The 18,131-nt window shown below is 35.6% G+C and overlaps 3 protein-coding genes across 6 annotated transcripts; 1 reads left to right on the top strand and 2 right to left on the bottom strand.

The window, feature by feature from the left end:
- Positions 1-133: 133 nt before the first annotated feature.
- On the bottom strand, positions 134-6,255 carry LOC111803994 (protein LSD1-like). 4 transcript variants are annotated; one of them, XM_023688628.1, is made up of 8 exons: positions 6,020-6,255; positions 5,805-5,878; positions 4,853-4,969; positions 2,697-2,807; positions 1,493-1,605; positions 880-957; positions 686-745; positions 134-563 (listed from the first exon to the last, which is right to left on the bottom strand). In XM_023688628.1, exons 3-8 carry the CDS (start codon positions 4,962-4,964, stop codon positions 522-524), a joined length of 516 nt encoding a protein of 171 aa, XP_023544396.1. In that variant the 5' UTR covers positions 4,965-4,969; positions 5,805-5,878; positions 6,020-6,255; the 3' UTR covers positions 134-521. The 4 variants fall into 4 exon arrangements, with proteins under 4 accessions (XP_023544396.1, XP_023544397.1, XP_023544395.1 ...); XM_023688629.1 differs by having other exon boundaries at positions 5,805-5,840; XM_023688627.1 differs by having other exon boundaries at positions 4,853-4,966; positions 6,020-6,254.
- Positions 6,256-6,563: 308 nt separating this feature from the next.
- Positions 6,564-11,255, bottom strand: LOC111803993 (vacuolar protein sorting-associated protein 2 homolog 2). The gene is made up of 11 exons (XM_023688626.1): positions 11,041-11,255; positions 10,579-10,623; positions 9,676-9,710; positions 9,536-9,586; positions 8,932-9,036; positions 8,780-8,851; positions 8,442-8,513; positions 7,841-7,921; positions 7,709-7,744; positions 7,532-7,590; positions 6,564-6,841 (listed from the first exon to the last, which is right to left on the bottom strand). Exons 1-11 carry the CDS (start codon positions 11,078-11,080, stop codon positions 6,781-6,783), a joined length of 657 nt encoding a protein of 218 aa, XP_023544394.1. The 5' UTR covers positions 11,081-11,255; the 3' UTR covers positions 6,564-6,780.
- A 3,246-nt stretch (positions 11,256-14,501) lies between these two features.
- On the top strand, positions 14,502-16,995 carry LOC111803086 (patatin-like protein 3). Its single transcript, XM_023687356.1, has 3 exons — positions 14,502-15,623; positions 16,011-16,073; positions 16,174-16,995. Exons 1-3 carry the CDS (start codon positions 14,661-14,663, stop codon positions 16,489-16,491), a joined length of 1,344 nt encoding a protein of 447 aa, XP_023543124.1. The 5' UTR covers positions 14,502-14,660; the 3' UTR covers positions 16,492-16,995.
- The last annotated feature ends 1,136 nt before the right edge of the window (positions 16,996-18,131 follow it).

Below are 18,131 nucleotides of genomic sequence, written 5' to 3'. Positions count from 1 at the left end.
CCAACTTGGGACACTTGACGTGCCCAAAAGGATGATAAGGATGATAGATTAAAGATAGCTTAGGATATGAACAAAACCAACGGAAATTGAAAATGCATACCGCCAATGACAATGCCAATGATGGGAACGGAAATTACAAGACAACGTTTATAATACTCGTATTTACTAAAGGGGATACGATGGATGTATAATATTTTTACTTGCGAGACAGCTCAATGATTCGGTACAGAAAATCAGACAAGTAATGCAGTATAGACCCTCAATTCTTCTGGTCCACCATATACATCTCACATTCACAGGGTAAATAGTTCTCTGAACCTCGAAAATTGAAGTTGACTCAAGAATGATTGGTTACCTCGAGGGAAAATCTGGAGGCAAACTATACAGAAATGTCCACATCATATTCATATTCCAAGCAGTATAGTAATGTACTAGATATATATAAATATATATATCGTTTCCTCCCATCCTTTTTCAGCCGCTAATAGTAAGTTCCATCGATCAACCACCATCTCACCGAGTTACCTTTTATCTGTCGTGACACCCACAACGACATTGCTCACCTGTCATTCGTTGTATTAGTAGTAGTCTACACAGTTAGTTTGTTGCTGATAATAAAACAGAGAACATACGATTCCAATGAGGGTAAAGGGAAAGGAGGCGAATGAAAACCATGAATACTTACCAATTTGCCACTTTCATCAACAGACATCGGGTTCTCAACTACTACTGTTTGGCTCTGAGACTGCAGAAAATGAAAATAGTGAACAATCTTAAATCAACTATGCCGCACAATCAAAATTACAAACCCACTCAATGGTCATTGCAGAGGCCTGAAAGGAGGGGCATGGAAAATGAAAAGATTGAGTGAGAACATACTGATGATGAAGGGGGCATCCCAGAGCCAAGTGTTCCGTTACGCCTGTGCACTGGAATAGGAACCCTCACGTTGGACATCTGCAAAGAGACATCAATGAAGAAAACATGAAGAGCTGGTAGAAAAATATTAACACTTAGCATGTATAACAAGAGTACGTAAGCAGAAGTGCTTAACAGATCCAAACTTTACCACCTCGGGTTCATGGGAAGTTTATAGAGTAAATGTCTTGGATACAAGTTTTTTAAGTTTTGAACATTTTGGTTCTTCATTAATATTCCCTAACAACCCATGCAGAGAGAAAAGCGATTGTTTAGGAATGTAACAAGGATAGAACTGCCACAAAAGTGTACCACCTTAATTTTGACCACAAAATTTAGTTGTATCCTTTCAAGCTAGTCAAGTATAACTGAAGCCACATGGGGAATAGACTAAGTTGCTTTCCAAAATCAACATAAAGAATATTTATAAGTGATGAAGGAGGCAGACAGATGAATGCATGAGCTCATAAAAAAAAGAGAGAATACTTCAAACCTATCACATTCACCGACACAGCTAACGTTAAGAATATCAAGAAGTTTCAGCTACCTATGAAAAGAAATGGATTATACTTACACCAACGTTAGTAACATAGTGACAGATGGCACACTTGACAGATGGAGCTCCGTATGGAAAGACGAGTGTTGTTCGGCAGTTTCCACAGTTAACATGTGCAACCTGGTTCGTGGCTTTTTTTTTTTTTTTTTAAAAAGAAAAAATGTCACAACACCCAAACATGATAACTCTAACCTAGCTAAGTGCTATAACATAAGAAATTTTTTTGAGTGTCTAATAATTAATAGCATGATACAGAAACCAGCATAAACAAGACTAGAATTGGCATAAATAAGATCCCACATTCAAATCGGGGAAAGCCAAAATTTTATTTCCCAAGCAAGACTAAAAAGCAAGATTACACCTTGAGGATTGCCTCAAGATAAGACTAACTTTTAGCCTCGAGACTTTATGTTTTTTTTTTCTTTTTAACCATAAGAACCTTACGCCCTTGTGAAATTGAAGCTTAGAGTCTCTATGCCTCATGTAACGATTGAAAGAATAACGTTAGCTTGCCTCATTCTTACCCCAAAAAAAAAAAAAAAAAAAAAAAAACGTTCATGACAATATAAACTAATGCTACTAATGCTATCAAGACTTCAAAAGTATTGAAGACAAAATTTATATTATAAATCAATCTTATAAATGATAATAGTAGTGAGGTTAAAGATATCCTTTTAGAATTTTTGTTTAACCAGCAATTTATAGAGGTGCTTTTTTAAAAAAAATTATCTTATATGATTATTATGTTTTGCAATACTTGGTCATACTAATTTAGAATTTGTTAAATGTTTTAGTTAAACTCGAGGCTTACGTCTCATACCACCTCGAAGCTTACGTCTAGCCTTTTTAAGAGGAAAAGCCTCAAGACCGTCTTTAGGCTTTTAAGGCATTGCCTGGGAGAAACAAGTAACAACGAAACCATTTTTGTTCTCAAGCAAAGCAAATACCTACATCAAAAGATATAATGATTTTTTTTCCAGAAGCATAGAATAAACAAAAAGAATTGTGAAGGAAGAAAAAAGAGAAATATGAGAGAATGAAATAGAACCAAGAGAATTATAGCGGGAAAAACCAATAATTTAATCATCTGAATGCCCAAGTCTTACTATTAACCCTAGTCACCGAAAAAAAACAAAGCTCAAACAAATATAAGGAGCTCTGTCACATTCAAATATCCATATATCCTTCCCAAAACCAAAATCAACGATAAGTTTCTTCATACCAGGTGCAAGGTTCACTGTATGACAGCATGAGCATCTAACACTTGTTGCCCCACGTGCGTACATAAGCAATGTCCTGCAACCTCCACATATAAGTTGAGCCATATCTGTTCCTGCAAATGCAAGGCCCAAGTCTCTGATATAAGACCTCAAAAGTGTTACCACATGACAAATAGCTATGAACAGCTGGGGCATATATATTATATGAGAAGAGACACGTTTTAACACCTTTGCTATCAGACCTTAATGGTTAACTTTTAAGAAATAAAAATAAAATTAGAAACTAATAAAATAATATTCATCATGAAAAAGTAAGTCCAACTCAATTCATTTATACTGCCCAGTATCATATAATTTACATATTTGTCAACTAAGTATAAAAAGATGGATACTTTTTCAATGTGGTCGAAACTTCAACCAGCAAATTTTTAGAGATTTTTTCATGGAAGACCTAATTTTGATTTTTTAATACATTAAGGGTAAATTTCAGAATTTATATATTTATCCTAAAAACTTTTAAACAAAATACTCCGCGAAGAGGCTACAAACATGATAATCTTCCACTTGGAACCTTTTCACATGAACATATTCCATTATAGAAAGCCATAATTCTTCTGCATGAATCCACAAAACTTCAAACTTGCAAAGCAGCCTATATCACAACCCTATATTTCTTGGTGCCTAATGAAATGAAAATATTCTATCATAAAATACACTCCTGGATGAACCCTCGATATTCCAATCTCATAAAGAAACTTATATCACAATCCTCTATCAGAATCACAAATCCAAAAAAGATTGTCTAAATTCTGAGACGACTTCCACATGAAATGCATCAAGAAGGGAATACCATTATGACCCACGATGCAAGGACACGCTCTGGACATGTGTCCAACATGCTAAAATCTATCTGTATTAAATATTTTCTTTTCTAATTTAGGGACATGGCCATGAGAAAAATTTAACCCGAAAAGTAGGACAAGGAATAGATACTCTAATCCTTAGGATAACATCTTTTTCCTCTAGTCACAGCTTATTAAATCCTTCAATTTCTTTCAAGTTCTTAAATATCGTTAATTGGCTTTAACTTCGCATAATCTCAGTGAAGTATATATATGAAAAGTATCCTTATTATTTGTATGCCTATTGTCCTTTTGCTAAAAATTATTGGCTGTTTACGTTTGACGCTTTTGGTTGGTCTATGGTTATGCCTGGCATAATTTATGATATCCTCGCATCTTTTTTTTTTTTTTTGGGTCACCCTTTCCATGGTAATTAGAAGACGTTATGCCTTGCTATCAATAAGGCTTATGTGCTCATCACATGAAGAGTATCCTTATCATTTGTTTGCATACCGTCCTTTTGCCCAGTGTTATTGGCTCTTTATGTTTGACACTTGTGGTTGGTCTATGGTCATGCCGGGCACTTTGTAATACCCTTGCTTTTTTCTTTTGTGTGGGTCACACTTTCCATGGTGATTAGTATATTTTATGCCTTGTTGTCAACTAGGCTATCTTCTGGAATATTCGGTATGAGTGGAATGGAAGAATTTTCAGGGATACTTCCTTATCTTTCGACTTTTTTGGACTTGATTTTATTTATGCTATTTACTGATGTGAAAGTGTTATTGGCTCTTTATGTTTGACACTATTTGTTGGTCTATAGTCATGCCATAGTCATGCCAAGCATGATTTATGATATCCATGCTTCTTCTTGTTCTTGTTCTTTCTTTCTTTTTTTTTTTTCTTTTTTTTTTGTGGGTCACCCTTTCCAGGGCGATTATTGTGCTTGATTTTATTTCATGCTTTTTGTTGGTGTAAATGTCAGCACCCTTCTAATGTTTACAGTCTTACTTCTTTAATTTTGAATTTGAAACTTTCTTGTACATCTATTAACTCCCTTTATTTCATTCATTAATGAAATTTGTTTCTCTTTGTAAAAAATAAGAACTCAGTTTCTCAACCAAAAAAAATGTAGTCAGGTAGATTATTTGAATTAGGCAACGAGGTCACTTCCTTGACCATCATCCCTCCAGCCTAAATTATATAGTTTGTCAGGTAGATTATAAATAACTCAGCACATTGCATTTGTTAACATAATTTCCTCAAAACTTTTATCGACCAAAAAGGGAAAAGAAGCAATACGAAAAATTGTATACCAGGAGGGGGAACTGAGGTGACTGTACTGCATAATGCACAGCATACGTTAGTAGCCCCTCCAGGATAAAGAAGAATGCTCCTACACCCACTGCATACAAGTTGGCTCTGCATAGCTGCTACAGCAAGTGGAGAGAGAAAATCAAGAGCTTGTCAAGAGTGGACTTCAGCATCATAAGCTATGTGCAAGATTGAAAAAATAACCGATATGAAATTAACTTCCCTCTATGCACAATAATTCCACACGAAGCATACATTTTCCTTCAACAAGATTCAATATCAAACAACAATTCAAATAAGTCCACAGATGATTTACAAGGATAAAAAAATTCATCAGGAAAAATACCCCCCTCTTCTGCTGTGGTTACAGAGAAATTAGGTTCTAAAACTGAAGCCAAAAAAATAAACGTAACTACTGAAATGGTAACCAGGAAGCAAAGGAATAAAAGTAGATCAACCTTACAAATGATTTCTTTAGAATAAAAACGATATAGAAGCCCTTTCGAGGACAATTAAGGTTACCAGAGTTTGTCTTGGCTTCCTTTTACCGGAAAGATTTAATTATTTATTTCCTCTTTCAACATTAGTTAATTCACGAATGCAATCGTAACCAGGGAGTTAATTCACGAAAGAATTCAACAATGAGAAGATCTTGTTCTCAGCCCTCTTTCTACAGCTTTATTTGATCGATAACTAAACCTCTTATCGGGGGAAATCCAGGGAAACCGCTTCTTTGTTTTGTATGCATATACATAACATTGCAAAACTAAAGGACAGCTTGCAATTGGGAAATATACACTATAAAAGATGCATGCTCGAGCAAAAGATCCCTCAAGATTGATGAAATTATGAGGGAAGCATAAAACCTAATAACTCAAGTCTCTAAAAGCAAACAGAACAAACAGAGGAACAAAAAATTGAAGGAAAAAGAAAGCCAAATACAGAAGTAAACACCTTTTCTCCCGATCCTCCTTGCGACGACCGATTAACCTACAAAAACGATCACGTAGAAGCCCCAAGAAGGAAATCTGTCAAGCATTCGAAAATCCAAATGTCCCAATCGTAAAAAATCTCATCAAACGAAAGAAACAAAAAAGAAATACACGAGACAGTGCAGAAAGATGCACAAATTACAATTACACACAGGGAGAGAAGGGGAGGTAAGAAACCTGAAAATGGTGGACGAGAAAGGAAGAAAGGATTAGTTATGAAGAAGATGATCGCGGAGGTGTAGCTATGAAGGAGGCCGTATTAAGCGGATGAGGGTGGAAGCGAGAACTGCGGTTGAAAATCGAAATGCCAGAGAATGGGACAGAAAAGGAAGACGGTAAGATTGAAGAAACGAAATAAGAATATTTTCTTTTTTCCGAAAAAGATTAAAAGAAATCGAAAATGGAGAAGAATGAGCAACTTCCCAGATTTTTACTTTATGTAAATTTCGTGAATATTTTAATCGACGAGCGCGTCCATCGCGACAGACAACGAAATAAACAGAATAATAAATCCATTCCCAAGGATATTCTCGTAATTTCCAACTTCTCTTCAATACTGCAAACATTTGTTTTTGTGTTTAAATTAAACACACAACTATTTTCCATTTATTGGAAATAGAAAATTATTTTTAAATGTGACAAAATCCTGAGGCCATATATCTCGTTACTATATATACACATCATATAATCGATGAAGCCTGCTGGTCTGCTGATGTATTTGACGGATGGTGTTCTAAAACTTTCCTCTCCATTATAATCCTAATTAATCATGCTTCCGAGTCCCACACAACAAATATACATTGACTAGTTAATTCATGTTAACAAAGGGAAATATGATCCATGTAAATTTGCTACCAACAACAATATTATTTGACTTTACATGTAAATAGAACTGATGTATTTGAAATTCCCGTAGCTTTGTGGAATTCGATCTCAATTCAATTACGTCGAAGAGAGGCCAACCTCTTTTCAAGGTCCTCAACATCTGGAGATTCGGAGCTGCGCGTAAATTAAAATTTATCATTAGTTCAATGAAAGCTAGCAAGTGCATAAAGGGCTAAATTATATGAAGAATCAAATCGAGTCTAGGTGACTGAATAGAGATGCAAACTATCATTATCTCAAGCTAAATTATTATTAGCTCAATGAAAGCTAGCACGTGCTTATAGGCATAAATACTATCTCTTTAAGAAGAATCAATTCGAGTCTAGTTCGGTGAAAGGAGATGCAAATTATCATCTTAAAGGCTGATAGTCCGATATTAAAAAAAGAAAGAAATGGCTGTTATTTTGACCATTATCAAAATTATCTTTGTTTCAGAACACTCTAGATGATATTTTCTTTATATATTGACCATTATGCCCTGAGGTTCATCATCTCCCAGATTTCCACGCCCATTAGTCACCTTTTGGAATGTTCCCAAAAGAAATATCCCCAAAAAGGAGCTTGATTAAAGTTTTAATAGATCTTCTTTGTGTACAGTTTTTGTCCAAAAGAGATGAAGACACCTAAAAAGGCTTGTCGGTATTCGGCATTGTAGCACAGTGAAAGTAAAGTTTCCCTTTGTATGCATTCAATCAGAGTACAATATAGACTACGACCGATATGTATCTATCTATACGTGTGTTATGTTATAAAATGTATGAAACCGAGAAAGAAAAATCCCGATAATAATAATGCATAGGGTACCTGGCAACTGTATTTTCAGTCTTCCTTGCTGCAATCCGGCCTTTGGGAGCAGAAGACAACTGTCAACAGGAAAAACCAATGTCAGAGAGCAATAAATGTTTCCAAGTGAAGGAAAAAAAAAAAAAGGTAAAAACATATTTGAGATCCAAGCAAAGTGTTCATTTTCAAGAGACCAACCTGGGATGCAATATCAACGCCAATCTCATCAAGCACCTGTGAAGAGAACAGCAAAAAACAAATGTCTAGTTAGTAAAATCCTTCAATCAAAGGTACAGGGTATGCAACCTTAAATATGTGGAAAGAACTTGCCTGATTCGTAAGCTCCTCAGTTTCCTCTTCGGCCTCATCCTTATCTAAAGTTTCATCTATAGACTCTGACATCATTTCAATCTGGAGAAAAGAAGTATGAAAACATAATGCACGACTGGAAAAAGAAAGAGAAAAATCTACTAGCTCGAGGCCACAATAATAGTTGGGTATTTTGCATCCAACGCCAGGAATATGGCTCGACTTTTGTGATGGACGAGATTAAGTTAATACAAGGGCAAGGCCTTTTTTATTTCCCCTCTATCACCCCCAATCTGGTGAAATATTTTTCTTCCCTCCCATATTTTTTTCCTGATTCTCTTTTGTCCTCACAAAGAACGCATATTACGGTACAAAAAGCTGTTAACAATGATATCCTCAGATGATGTGATCAAAACAATAGTACAATGAATATACACCAGACAGAGCTACCCATAAGTGGAAAGCAGAATTAATATCTCTTTTCTTGCATTTCAGACATATCCATTAAAACAAAAGATTTAATTTGGTCATTGGTGTAATAATTCAACTCATTCTCCCTTCCCCCCATCGAAACTATGTTGTATTCAATAAGAAAAAGAAATAGTGAAACTGGGAATATTACCGTCATGTCCAACTGTGCCGACTGCTTCTGAAACTCCTTAATCACTTTAGCCTGCTTTGCTGGTGCCATTTGCTGCAATGGAAAACAAAGATGATAAAATTGATCGTTTGGTTGCAATGTAAAGAAAGTTGCCGACATGAAAATTTTTGGGGAAAAAAAAGTCCTTTAATTTTACACTCACAACAAATTTCAGTCTATTATGTCAACCAAAATGATGCACCAATCAAACACTTTCAATCAAGTAACTGCTAGTTCTCTACCAGTGTGTCTCATTCTTCCTTTAAAATAGAAGAATCATAATAAAATTAAGGCTATCGTATTCTCTTTCGTGTGCTTACCTTGTTCATTGCAACCATTGCTTTTGTTGCACCCTTCATTCCAGTAGAGATTGAAGTACTAGCATATAGTGCCTGGGAAAAGACATCATCAGTCGATTATTTCCCTAAACTAAAACCGATGGTCAACATGTTTTCACGGTAAGGATGGTGACCTGTGTATGAGTAGCTACACCTCGAATTTGGGCACGACTTCCTTGCAAATTAGTTATTTGTTGGCGTAGGCGAACAAGCTGTCGAGCAAGGATTCTAGTGGCAGCCTGTATGATGAATTAAAAGGAAATATGAAAATAAATTTTACTCGTGCCAAAATAATAGGATGATAATACAAGTGACAAAAAAATTATATTTGTGCGTGCCCAAGGTGATTATCAACAGTAAACCACAATCTAAATTAAATTTATTTCCGAATAAATGGCATCTTCGGATTCTAAATTCCTTTTCTGCCGCCAAAACATTTATTGGCTTCTTTAATGCAATTTCACTAGGTTCAGTTTGCATGGAATTTCAGTCGAGAGAAAATATGTGAGTGGCTCAACTGCATGGAAAACAAAATATCAAACCAACCAGTAATCATGAAGGTACAGAAAACATTAGTCACATACAAAGCCCAGGAAACACTAGTTTGAAGTTTTAGAATCATGAATAACTAATGGAACAATCCATAAATAAGATTAACATGTTTGAGCAGTTGTGGAAGGGATTAAGTACTAGATATAACGCTACCTATCACCAATAGATCTAATAAAGTTGACTTACCTCATTCCCAGTTTTAGCTGTCTGCTTTATCTCCGCGACCAATTTTTTTTCCTGAAATTAGAAAGAGTAGGAAATCTAAGAGAAGAGAAAAGGCAAAGGAGGTAGTAGAAATTAAAACCAAAAGGGAGTTCACATGATACCTCCAACTGAAGAGAGGCAATTTCTCGCTCAATGCCTGAGAATTGATAAACATATAAGCCAACGTATCAATTGTATATAAATGTAGATTGAAGGACGGAGTTTGATAAATAATGAATGTACTGATTGAAGATTCTACAGCATGAGCCAATAAAATTTCAGATCTGCATCGTACTGATGAAGTAGGAATCAAAGTAGAGGAAAGCACGAGTTAAGGACAGGGAATCCTGGCCCTTAACTCACAGGCTTTTTACTTGCAAACCTTAGTCCACAAATGCCACAATTACCAATGCCACGTATGTGCAGTTGCATGCACTTAAAGAGTATGGGTAGGCACAGTTGAATAAAACGGTTATTTTAATTTCATTCGGTAGCTTATTTTGGTAAAGCTCACCCCTATACAATGAGAATGAGGTAGGAAAGAAAAGGGAACGACATAGTAGTTTCAAATTAAGTGACAAGATGCCAAAATTAATAAATAGAGTGAGGAGATGAACGAAAGGGAGTAATGCTCCCCCATTAGTAGCTTTAGGTGTTGCTAATTAGTCTGAAGGCTGATGGCATCCGGATGAAAAGAGAATCAGTGTATTAGAAAAGGGGATTTCCCGTTGCTAACAACAACTGGGGACTGGGGAATTGCCTGGAAAGTCAAATGCTTTAGGGCTTCAGTACTAATGCGTAGTTCAGGATTGTCCATTCATTAGGGTCATTAAATACATTCCTGCATCTCCCTTCCAGTGCAAAAGAAACAAAACATAACTTTTGATAGAATAAAACAAACAGAAAGTTTTGTTTAGGTTTTGAAGTCCCTCAAGTGGCACTATAATTCCAAATGATTTGGACCATACCCGGGGGAAACACCAAGAGATTTAGAAACAAATTGTGAAGTAGAAGAATTGTAGTACCTCTAGTTGCAACAGCCATTTCTCGCTTGCTGGTGCGAAGAGCATCTGTAATAAAAGCACAATGTCATCATTCATGCCTAATGAAGCCGCAATGGATTTCTGCATTAACCGCACCCCAGGCAACTAAAGTTCCCTTAGTAGCAGAAGTAAGTATCATCTCAAACAATAAGAGGAATCCCATTTTAACTCATTCTAATTGCTTCGAGCAAAGCCCCTACCACTGTACGGGAAATTTAAATCGCGTCTTTAATCGAACACAGAATATTAACCCTAAGATCTGTGTGAAAAACGCCGATCATCTTCAAAATTTACCCCGAAATCGTACAAACTAGGGAAATGCACGTAAAAAAGCAGTGAAATGACAAAGAAAAAAGGAGAATCGGAGGCTAGAATCAACAAAACAATCGTAAAATAGGAAGCAAAGAAGGAGCAGATCGGAAGAGAAAGAGAAATTTATCAGACCTTTGGGGGAGGTTTTCTTCCTGAAGATGTTCATGTTCATCGTTGGTTCTCCCCTACCCTAGCTGACTGCGGAAGCAGAGTGGGAATAAACGTAGCGATTGCAGTGGTCGACAATGTTTACAATTCCAAAGCGAATATGAGGATTTGGAAGCCAAGTAGTGAAGCTCACACTGTGATGCCTGGAAGAGCGTGCACGAACTTTTTTTCTCGCTTTCACATTCTATATGAAACAGACGGCGGTGATCAAAGTAGCCGTTACGAATTCGCACTGCCTAAACTACCCTTCCTGAAGTTTTATATTTACCTTGCATTTTCTAAAATATAAAATTTAGTATTTTTATATTCCTCTTCTCTGAACGGCACAATGTCATACCAGATTCCAAAGGGGTAGATATTTCTTTTAAATTATTATTAAAAAAAAAAGGTTTATTTTGCTTATTTTAAAATTTTGGGCAAATGTTCGTTTTGAAGTTAGATGCCTCGGCCCAAAAGCGAAACCTCTTCGGCACAATGGGCCTCTTTGTCGGCCCATTTAATGGCTCAACAAATAACTCAAGCCCACATAACTTCAAAATACCACATTTTATCCCTATCTGTTATTTTTCCTATCATATGATTGGAGAGTTAAATGAATAGTTGGTTGAGTTACAAATTTATCTTATCCATAAGGAAGATATTTCAGGCATCATTATTGGACAGGTAGGTACTCAATCTATAAAACCAAATTATTTCAAATATTTTTATTTATTATTAGTCAACATAGTGAATCAATTTTAGTTGAAATTTGAACTTGGGTTGTTAATATTATTAAGATTGTGTTGTTACAATGTCTTGTTCTAATGGAATAGGTATAAGAGAGGTAGTCATAACATAACTATATATTATAGTAGTAAATAAATGAATATTATATATATATATATATATATATATATATATACTATGAATTAAAATGAATTAAAAAAAAAAAAAAAAAAAAAAAAAAAAAAAAAAAAAAAAAAAAANAAAAAATGAAAGAAGGAAGGAAAGGCAGCGGGCAGGTCAGAGTTTGAGCGGTCAAAAGGAGTCCATCTGAGCCAACCGTGTGGGTTCGTGTACCCAACGTGCAATTGGTGCCATTTTTTATTTCTTATCATTTTGCCCTCCAAATTGTGTCGGCCAACCTATTTGTCGTTTTCCCCGTAACCCCAAACCCCCTTCCCATTTCATCCTCTCAATTTTAAAAACTATTTAACTAACTTTTTATATATATATATATACATATATTCTGTTTTTAAGAAAGTAATTGATTATATAATTAAATTTCTCTTTTTTATGATCATGATTAAATCCTGAATTTAATAAAGTAATGGATTGGAAGAAGCAACATTAATAATATATAGGAAGAGGATAAACAAAAACTTGGCTTCAAAGAATATAGAAATTATAGTTATTCATTATTACTAATCATTAATTAAGTTTACCCAAACTAATTTCCTTCCCCTACACATTAAGAAACCCTTTTGATTTTTGATTTTTGATCTTATAATATGAATCCTTCCCTTTGCAGACAGAAACAAAAGAAAACAATGATAATCCTTCCCATCTAGTTAGCTTCTAATTGGGGACAACAATTTTGTTAATCCACTCATGTCCAATCACTCACTCCATCCTATTAGTGAGATGAATTTAAGTAAGGAGGAGAGAGTGGGGGAGGCAACAAAGCGTGATGACAATGTTGAAATACAAACAAAACTTTTATAAAAGGAGAGCTTTAATTAGCTACCTACCACCTCACTTCCCCTTGGCTTTCCTTAAAAAATATTTTAAAATTTAAAAATATTTTTAGCGGTGTCCCTACCACCTCCATGGGTGACACAATCACCCCCTTGGGATTTCATTGTCCCTTTCCATTTCATTTTTTATTATATATATCAATTTAGTTTCATCCCCCATTCTCCAAACTCTCTCCAGATCTACCACTTCCCACTCCCTTCTATTATAAATATTTCAATCATCAAATCTATCCGTACAACATAATTACTGTCACGCCCTTCTACTTATAATATTACATTCAATGACATTACTATTATTTCCTCCCTTTCAACCAAGATTCAAATCCCAACATTGAGTTCACTCAAATAATGGCCCACCATTTTATTGTCTTTCTCAACAAATAAAATTTTTAAAAAATGGCACAACTGTCGGTGATGGTTAAATTATGGATTGCCCAGATTTTTATTTTTCCAAAATTATGAAATATTAAACATGATTGACGAGGTTTTCGGTTATGCCTCATAAAACAAAGTCGTAATAATAATTATTATTATATATATAGGAGTTCGGAGACAATTGTTAAATTCATAGAAAAAATCTCAAAATTATAAGCATGTTGGATAATAATAATAATAAATTAATGATCGTGATTCTGGGTTTGCGAAACAAATACTTAGGCATGCACCATTTTGTCGATGATAATAATAATAAAATATTATGTAATAATGGAAACGGTTACTAATCCTAAGTTGTAGAGCAGTAACCGCCCAAATCTTTTCTTATTTTTTTCTCATTTTTTAAAATAATTAAAACACTTGTTTGTATAGAATTAAATGAGAATAAATATAGAATAGAAATGTTAAATAATTGAGAAAAAAAAAAGAAAGAAGAAGAAGATATTTTATGTTGATTGAAAAAAGGGAGAGGGAGTAAGGGGAAATTAATGAAAATGGAAGTTTCAACAAACACACTTAAAGTACAGATTTATCCCTATCAAAATTAAATGAAAGTACCCAAGGGTTAAAATAAAATATCCACCTTTTTTTCTTTTATATATAAATAATATATATTTTTCTTTTAGAATATAAATAATATTCCAGTACACCGCCAAGAAATACATTAATAATAAATAGTAGAGTGTTATAGGGGTGTTTTTGTAACACAGCTCAGGCATTAGGTACATGTCGTCGGGTACGGGCTGTGTACAACTGTGAGTCAAAGTGTCAACTCAACACTCCATTTTTATTTTTATTTTCTTTATAATATTTTTATCCCTTGTGTTGACTGTGTCACGTGCATTGTGAATTGAATGAATTACCAATTAAAAAAAAAAAAAAAAAGAAGAAGAAGAAAAATTTTATTTAAATTTTGTGTTGACGTTGGCGGTAAAAGAAAAGGAAAAAGTAAAAAAAGAAAAAAGGAAAAATGCGTGGGCTTTATTTTGGAACAAATTTGGAGGGCTTTATTTTGAGTCTAACAAATTCCTTTTCTTTTTTTTTTTTATTTTTTATTTAAACAAAAGAAGAAGATTGGTAAAAAAAAAAAAAAAAAAAATTAATTGTCTACCAAATTCAAAGAATGTTCCTCCGTTGTTATTAATATTTTAAATAAATAAATAAATAAATAAATAAATAAAACAAGGGGAGGGTATAGATTAAATAAAACACACCAAGTCAGTGCCGCACGTACGTAACGCTTTCACTCTCTCTGCTATTGGTATCGGTATTGCTATATAAACTCCCCCGCCACTTCCTTCTTCTTCATCTCTTTCCCTTCAATCCATCTTTCTCAATTCTCTCTCAACTCTTCCTTAATTCCCACTTCCATTCACTTCTAATTTAATAACCTTCATTCTTTCTTCTGCTTCCATGGCTGCTCTCACCTCCTCCCCTCACCTTAACGATATCGACTCCCTTACCTTCGATGTTGACAAGCTTACTTTTGAGATCTTCTCCATTTTGGAAAATAAGTTTCTATTTGGCTGCCATGATTCCACTCCCAAGCTGCATCTCCCCACTCAGCCCCCCGTCCATGCTAATGCCTTCAAATCTCCAATGCAGACCTCAGGGAAGGTAAGGATTCTGAGTATTGATGGTGGAGGCTCCACCGATGGAATTCTTGCCGCTAAATCACTTAGGCATCTTGAGGATTTTCTCCGTCGGAAGTCGGGAAAGCCTGATGCGCGCATTGCTGACTATTTTGACGTCGTTGCTGGTTCTGGAGCGGGAGGCATTCTCGCCGCCTTGCTCTTCACGAAGGGGAAAGACGGTTGTCCTCTGTTTACGGCGGAGGGAGCTTTGAATTTTCTAATTAAGAACCGTCGCGATATTTTCCGGTCATCGGATGGAGGAATTTTCCGACGAGTGTTTCGGCCGACGAAGGTGGAGAAGTTGTTTCGTAAGACGTTTGGAGAGTGCACGTTGAAGGACACGTTGAAGTCGGTTTTGATTCCGTGCTATGATCTCTCCACGCGAGCACCATTCCTGTTTTCTCGCGCCGACGCTCACGAAATGGACGGTTACGATTTCAAGATTCGTGACGTTTGTGTTGCGACGTCTGCAGAACCGACAGTCTCCGGAGCAGTCGAAATGTGGTCCATCGACAAGCGAACGAAAATCACCGCCGTCGACGGCGGCATAGCGATGAACAACCCGACGGCCTCCGCTATTACTCACGTGTTGAACAATAAACAAGAATTTCCTTTCTGCAACACCGTCGAAGATCTCCTCGTAGTATCTCTCGGAAACGGAGAGTCAGATTTCGGCGCCATTAACCTTAATTCATCGCCGGCCTCGTTCACAAGGATCGCCGGAGAAGGCACTTCCGACGTGGTAAATTTCCTAATCTTGCACTTTCAATTCAAACTAACCTTTACTCAAAATTTTAGTATTCAATTGATATGGATAGATTTGTCGGTAGAGGCAGAGGAGTTAAGAGATTCGGCATTTAATTTAGGGCACAACACATTTAAGAAGGCCGTATTCAAACTAACCTTCATTTTCTATATTCATAATTATAGTGACCTTATTTTATGTCTAAGTAGAATTTGGAAATAAAAAATTTGGCAACCAACCAGAGAATCTTAATTTGTTGGCACAGAACACGTAGAGAGAGTGGGAAAGAGATAGATAGGGATGGAGAAGGGGGCACGAGAAAGAAATGGGGCTAATTCATTTAATTGGTTGGTGAGCTAATTATTGTGTGCTGTTATTCTATAGGTTGATCAAGCTGTTTGTATGGCCTTTGGTCCGCACAGGACAACTAATTATATCCGCATTCAGGTATTCCACTCAAATTCCTTCATATTCCCCCTTTTTTTTTCTGAAAAAAAAAAAACTTCATCCATCTAACAACGCTCGGGAATTTGTGTTATGCTCTCAGGGGAATGGGATTATAGGAAAGAGCAAGTATGGTGGGGGTCTGGAGAAGCCCAAAAGAGGCCAAAAGAGCATAGACATACTGGAAAAAGCAGATGAAATGCTAACCCAGAAGAACATAGAGGCTGTTTTATTCAAAGGAAAGAAGATGATTGAGAACACAAATTTGGAGAAATTGGAGGCTTTTGCAGGAGAGGTGATCAAAGAACAAGAGAGGCGAAAAACCAGCGTCCTCCCCACTGTATTATTGAAGCAGGCATTCCCATCTCCAAGGACATCCTCTGCTTCAGCCACCACACTCTCCACCATTTCATCCTGCTAATCATATTTCACCCAAACCCAACACTCTTAATTTGGAGGTTAGTTTAATTTCTATAATTAAGAACCCAAGAAGAAGAAGAAGAAGAAGAAGAAAAAAACATTATCAATTTGTGTATTATGCTGCTGCTTATTTTGCTGCCGCTCGCGATGAAATGGGAACGTCCGAGTCTGAGCTGAGCTGCTTTTTTTTGTTTTGTTTTTTCTTTATTTTTTTGAATCCTTTTGGGGTGTGGTTGTTGATTAACTACTTCTAGACATTTGCTAATATGAGGGCTCTCCAAATGCCCGTTGTACAGTAAGAGAGAGAAGAAAACTGAGAGATTTTTATTTATTATTTCATTTTTTTTCTATGGGAAAGAGTGTGATTTTTAGAGAGAGAGAGAGAGAGAGAGAGGAGAGCTTGGAGTTTTGTGTAATTTTACATAATATCCCATTGGCAAAATTGGGTATTAACCTTTTCTTTCTTGTATTGTATTGGAAGTGTGATAATTAATTATGTTCCTAATCACTACACGACAAGGACATGGGTCCTCCTCACCTCAACCCACTAAGAAAACACCCATATTTGTAATACACCATAGCATTATTTAATGAAATGTTATTAATTGCTTCTTCTATCCATCCTTTAAAAATATTCTTTTAATACAAAGTTTTTGCACTAATAAATCACATCGGTTTCAACCAATAAAATACCAACCTTATCATCACAAACTTAAATAAGTAAGGAAAGTCCAAACCAAACTTTAAAAAGTCTAAACCTAACTAAGAAAGCACATTCTTCCCAGCATGATTAGAGGAACAAACAAACATTAAAAAAGTAATTCCGTGTAAGCTACAAAATTATTCCCGAGTAAACCCCATAGGGACAGTATTTAGGGTTGAATTAGATGAAGTGGGAATAAAGACGTTCTATTGTTTTTTTTTGTGTGGACAGATTCAAATGTCGACAATTTGATGTATCATTATTGTTTTTTTTTTTGTTGGGTTAAAGAAATGGGTTTGAACTGATTCTCAAGAAGGGGGGCGGCGGGGACTGCAGCTGTTGAACAGATATTGTACATTCAATTAATACACGAATAAAAGCAGTGGGGAAGGTTCGTGAAGTTAAGACCCCCAAATTAAGAATAGTGGTTGAGACGAGTTTGCTTTGGCCCTCACTCACCGACAAGACAACTTTTTATATTTTTTTTAGAGAATATTTGGTCGCCTTTTTGCACCGCTATTTGACTTCAAATCATTCACACTCATTTCCCTTCACGTTTCTTTAATTAAATTTAAGTCTAAAGTTTCAACTCCATCCACATCCAAATTCTCCACTTATTCTTTTCATATGATCGGTTCGTTCTTGCATTGAAGAACTTTTTCATACTATACTCAAAATGTGTTCTTTAAAAAAAAAAAAAAAAACAAAAAACAAACCGAGTTCAGCAGTCCTATTTGAATAACTATCCATAAAGGTTAAACAGTTCAAATCCTAAGAAGACCTTGATTCGGTCTTTTATATAGATGGGTACCTGCGACAACACTATTGCATGGATGATGGGTTTTCTTTTTCTTAGTATCTTACGCTTATAGGAGGCTAACCTAGAAAGAAGAAAAAATGATGGACAGATTTGTAAATAATACAAATAAAACTCATCT

This window comes from Cucurbita pepo, chromosome LG10, assembly GCF_002806865.2.
Source record: "Cucurbita pepo subsp. pepo cultivar mu-cu-16 chromosome LG10, ASM280686v2, whole genome shotgun sequence".
NCBI lineage: Eukaryota > Viridiplantae > Streptophyta > Magnoliopsida > Cucurbitales > Cucurbitaceae > Cucurbita > Cucurbita pepo.
The sequence above is the reverse complement of the archived record's forward strand: the minus strand, read 5'-3'. Positions and strand labels throughout refer to the sequence as shown.

What these genes read in the sequence shown, in the direction of transcription:
- LOC111803994 (XM_023688628.1), bottom strand. Translation starts at nt 4,964, where the DNA reads ATGCAGAGCCAACTTGTATGCAGTGGGTGTAGGAGCATTCTTCTTTAT. An exon ending in CACCTCAGTTCCCCCTCCTG is followed by an intron (nt 2,808 to 4,852) that starts GTATACAATTTT and finishes TTGCATTTGCAG; the next exon opens with GAACAGATATGGCTCAACTT. An exon ending in ACTATGTTACTAACGTTGGT is followed by an intron (nt 958 to 1,492) that starts GTAAGTATAATC and finishes GTCTCTTTGCAG; the next exon opens with ATGTCCAACGTGAGGGTTCC.
- LOC111803993 (XM_023688626.1), bottom strand. Translation starts at nt 11,080, where the DNA reads ATGAACATGAACATCTTCAGGAAGAAAACCTCCCCCAAAG. An exon ending in AATGGCTGTTGCAACTAGAG is followed by an intron (nt 9,711 to 10,578) that starts GTACTACAATTC and finishes ATCAATTCTCAG; the next exon opens with GCATTGAGCGAGAAATTGCC. An exon ending in GCGTTGATATTGCATCCCAG is followed by an intron (nt 7,591 to 7,708) that starts GTTGGTCTCTTG and finishes TCCTGTTGACAG; the next exon opens with TTGTCTTCTGCTCCCAAAGG.
- LOC111803086 (XM_023687356.1), top strand. Translation starts at nt 14,661, where the DNA reads ATGGCTGCTCTCACCTCCTCCCCTCACCTTAACGATATCGACTCCCTT. An exon ending in GAGAAGGCACTTCCGACGTG is followed by an intron (nt 15,624 to 16,010) that starts GTAAATTTCCTA and finishes GTTATTCTATAG; the next exon opens with GTTGATCAAGCTGTTTGTAT. An exon ending in CTAATTATATCCGCATTCAG is followed by an intron (nt 16,074 to 16,173) that starts GTATTCCACTCA and finishes TTATGCTCTCAG; the next exon opens with GGGAATGGGATTATAGGAAA.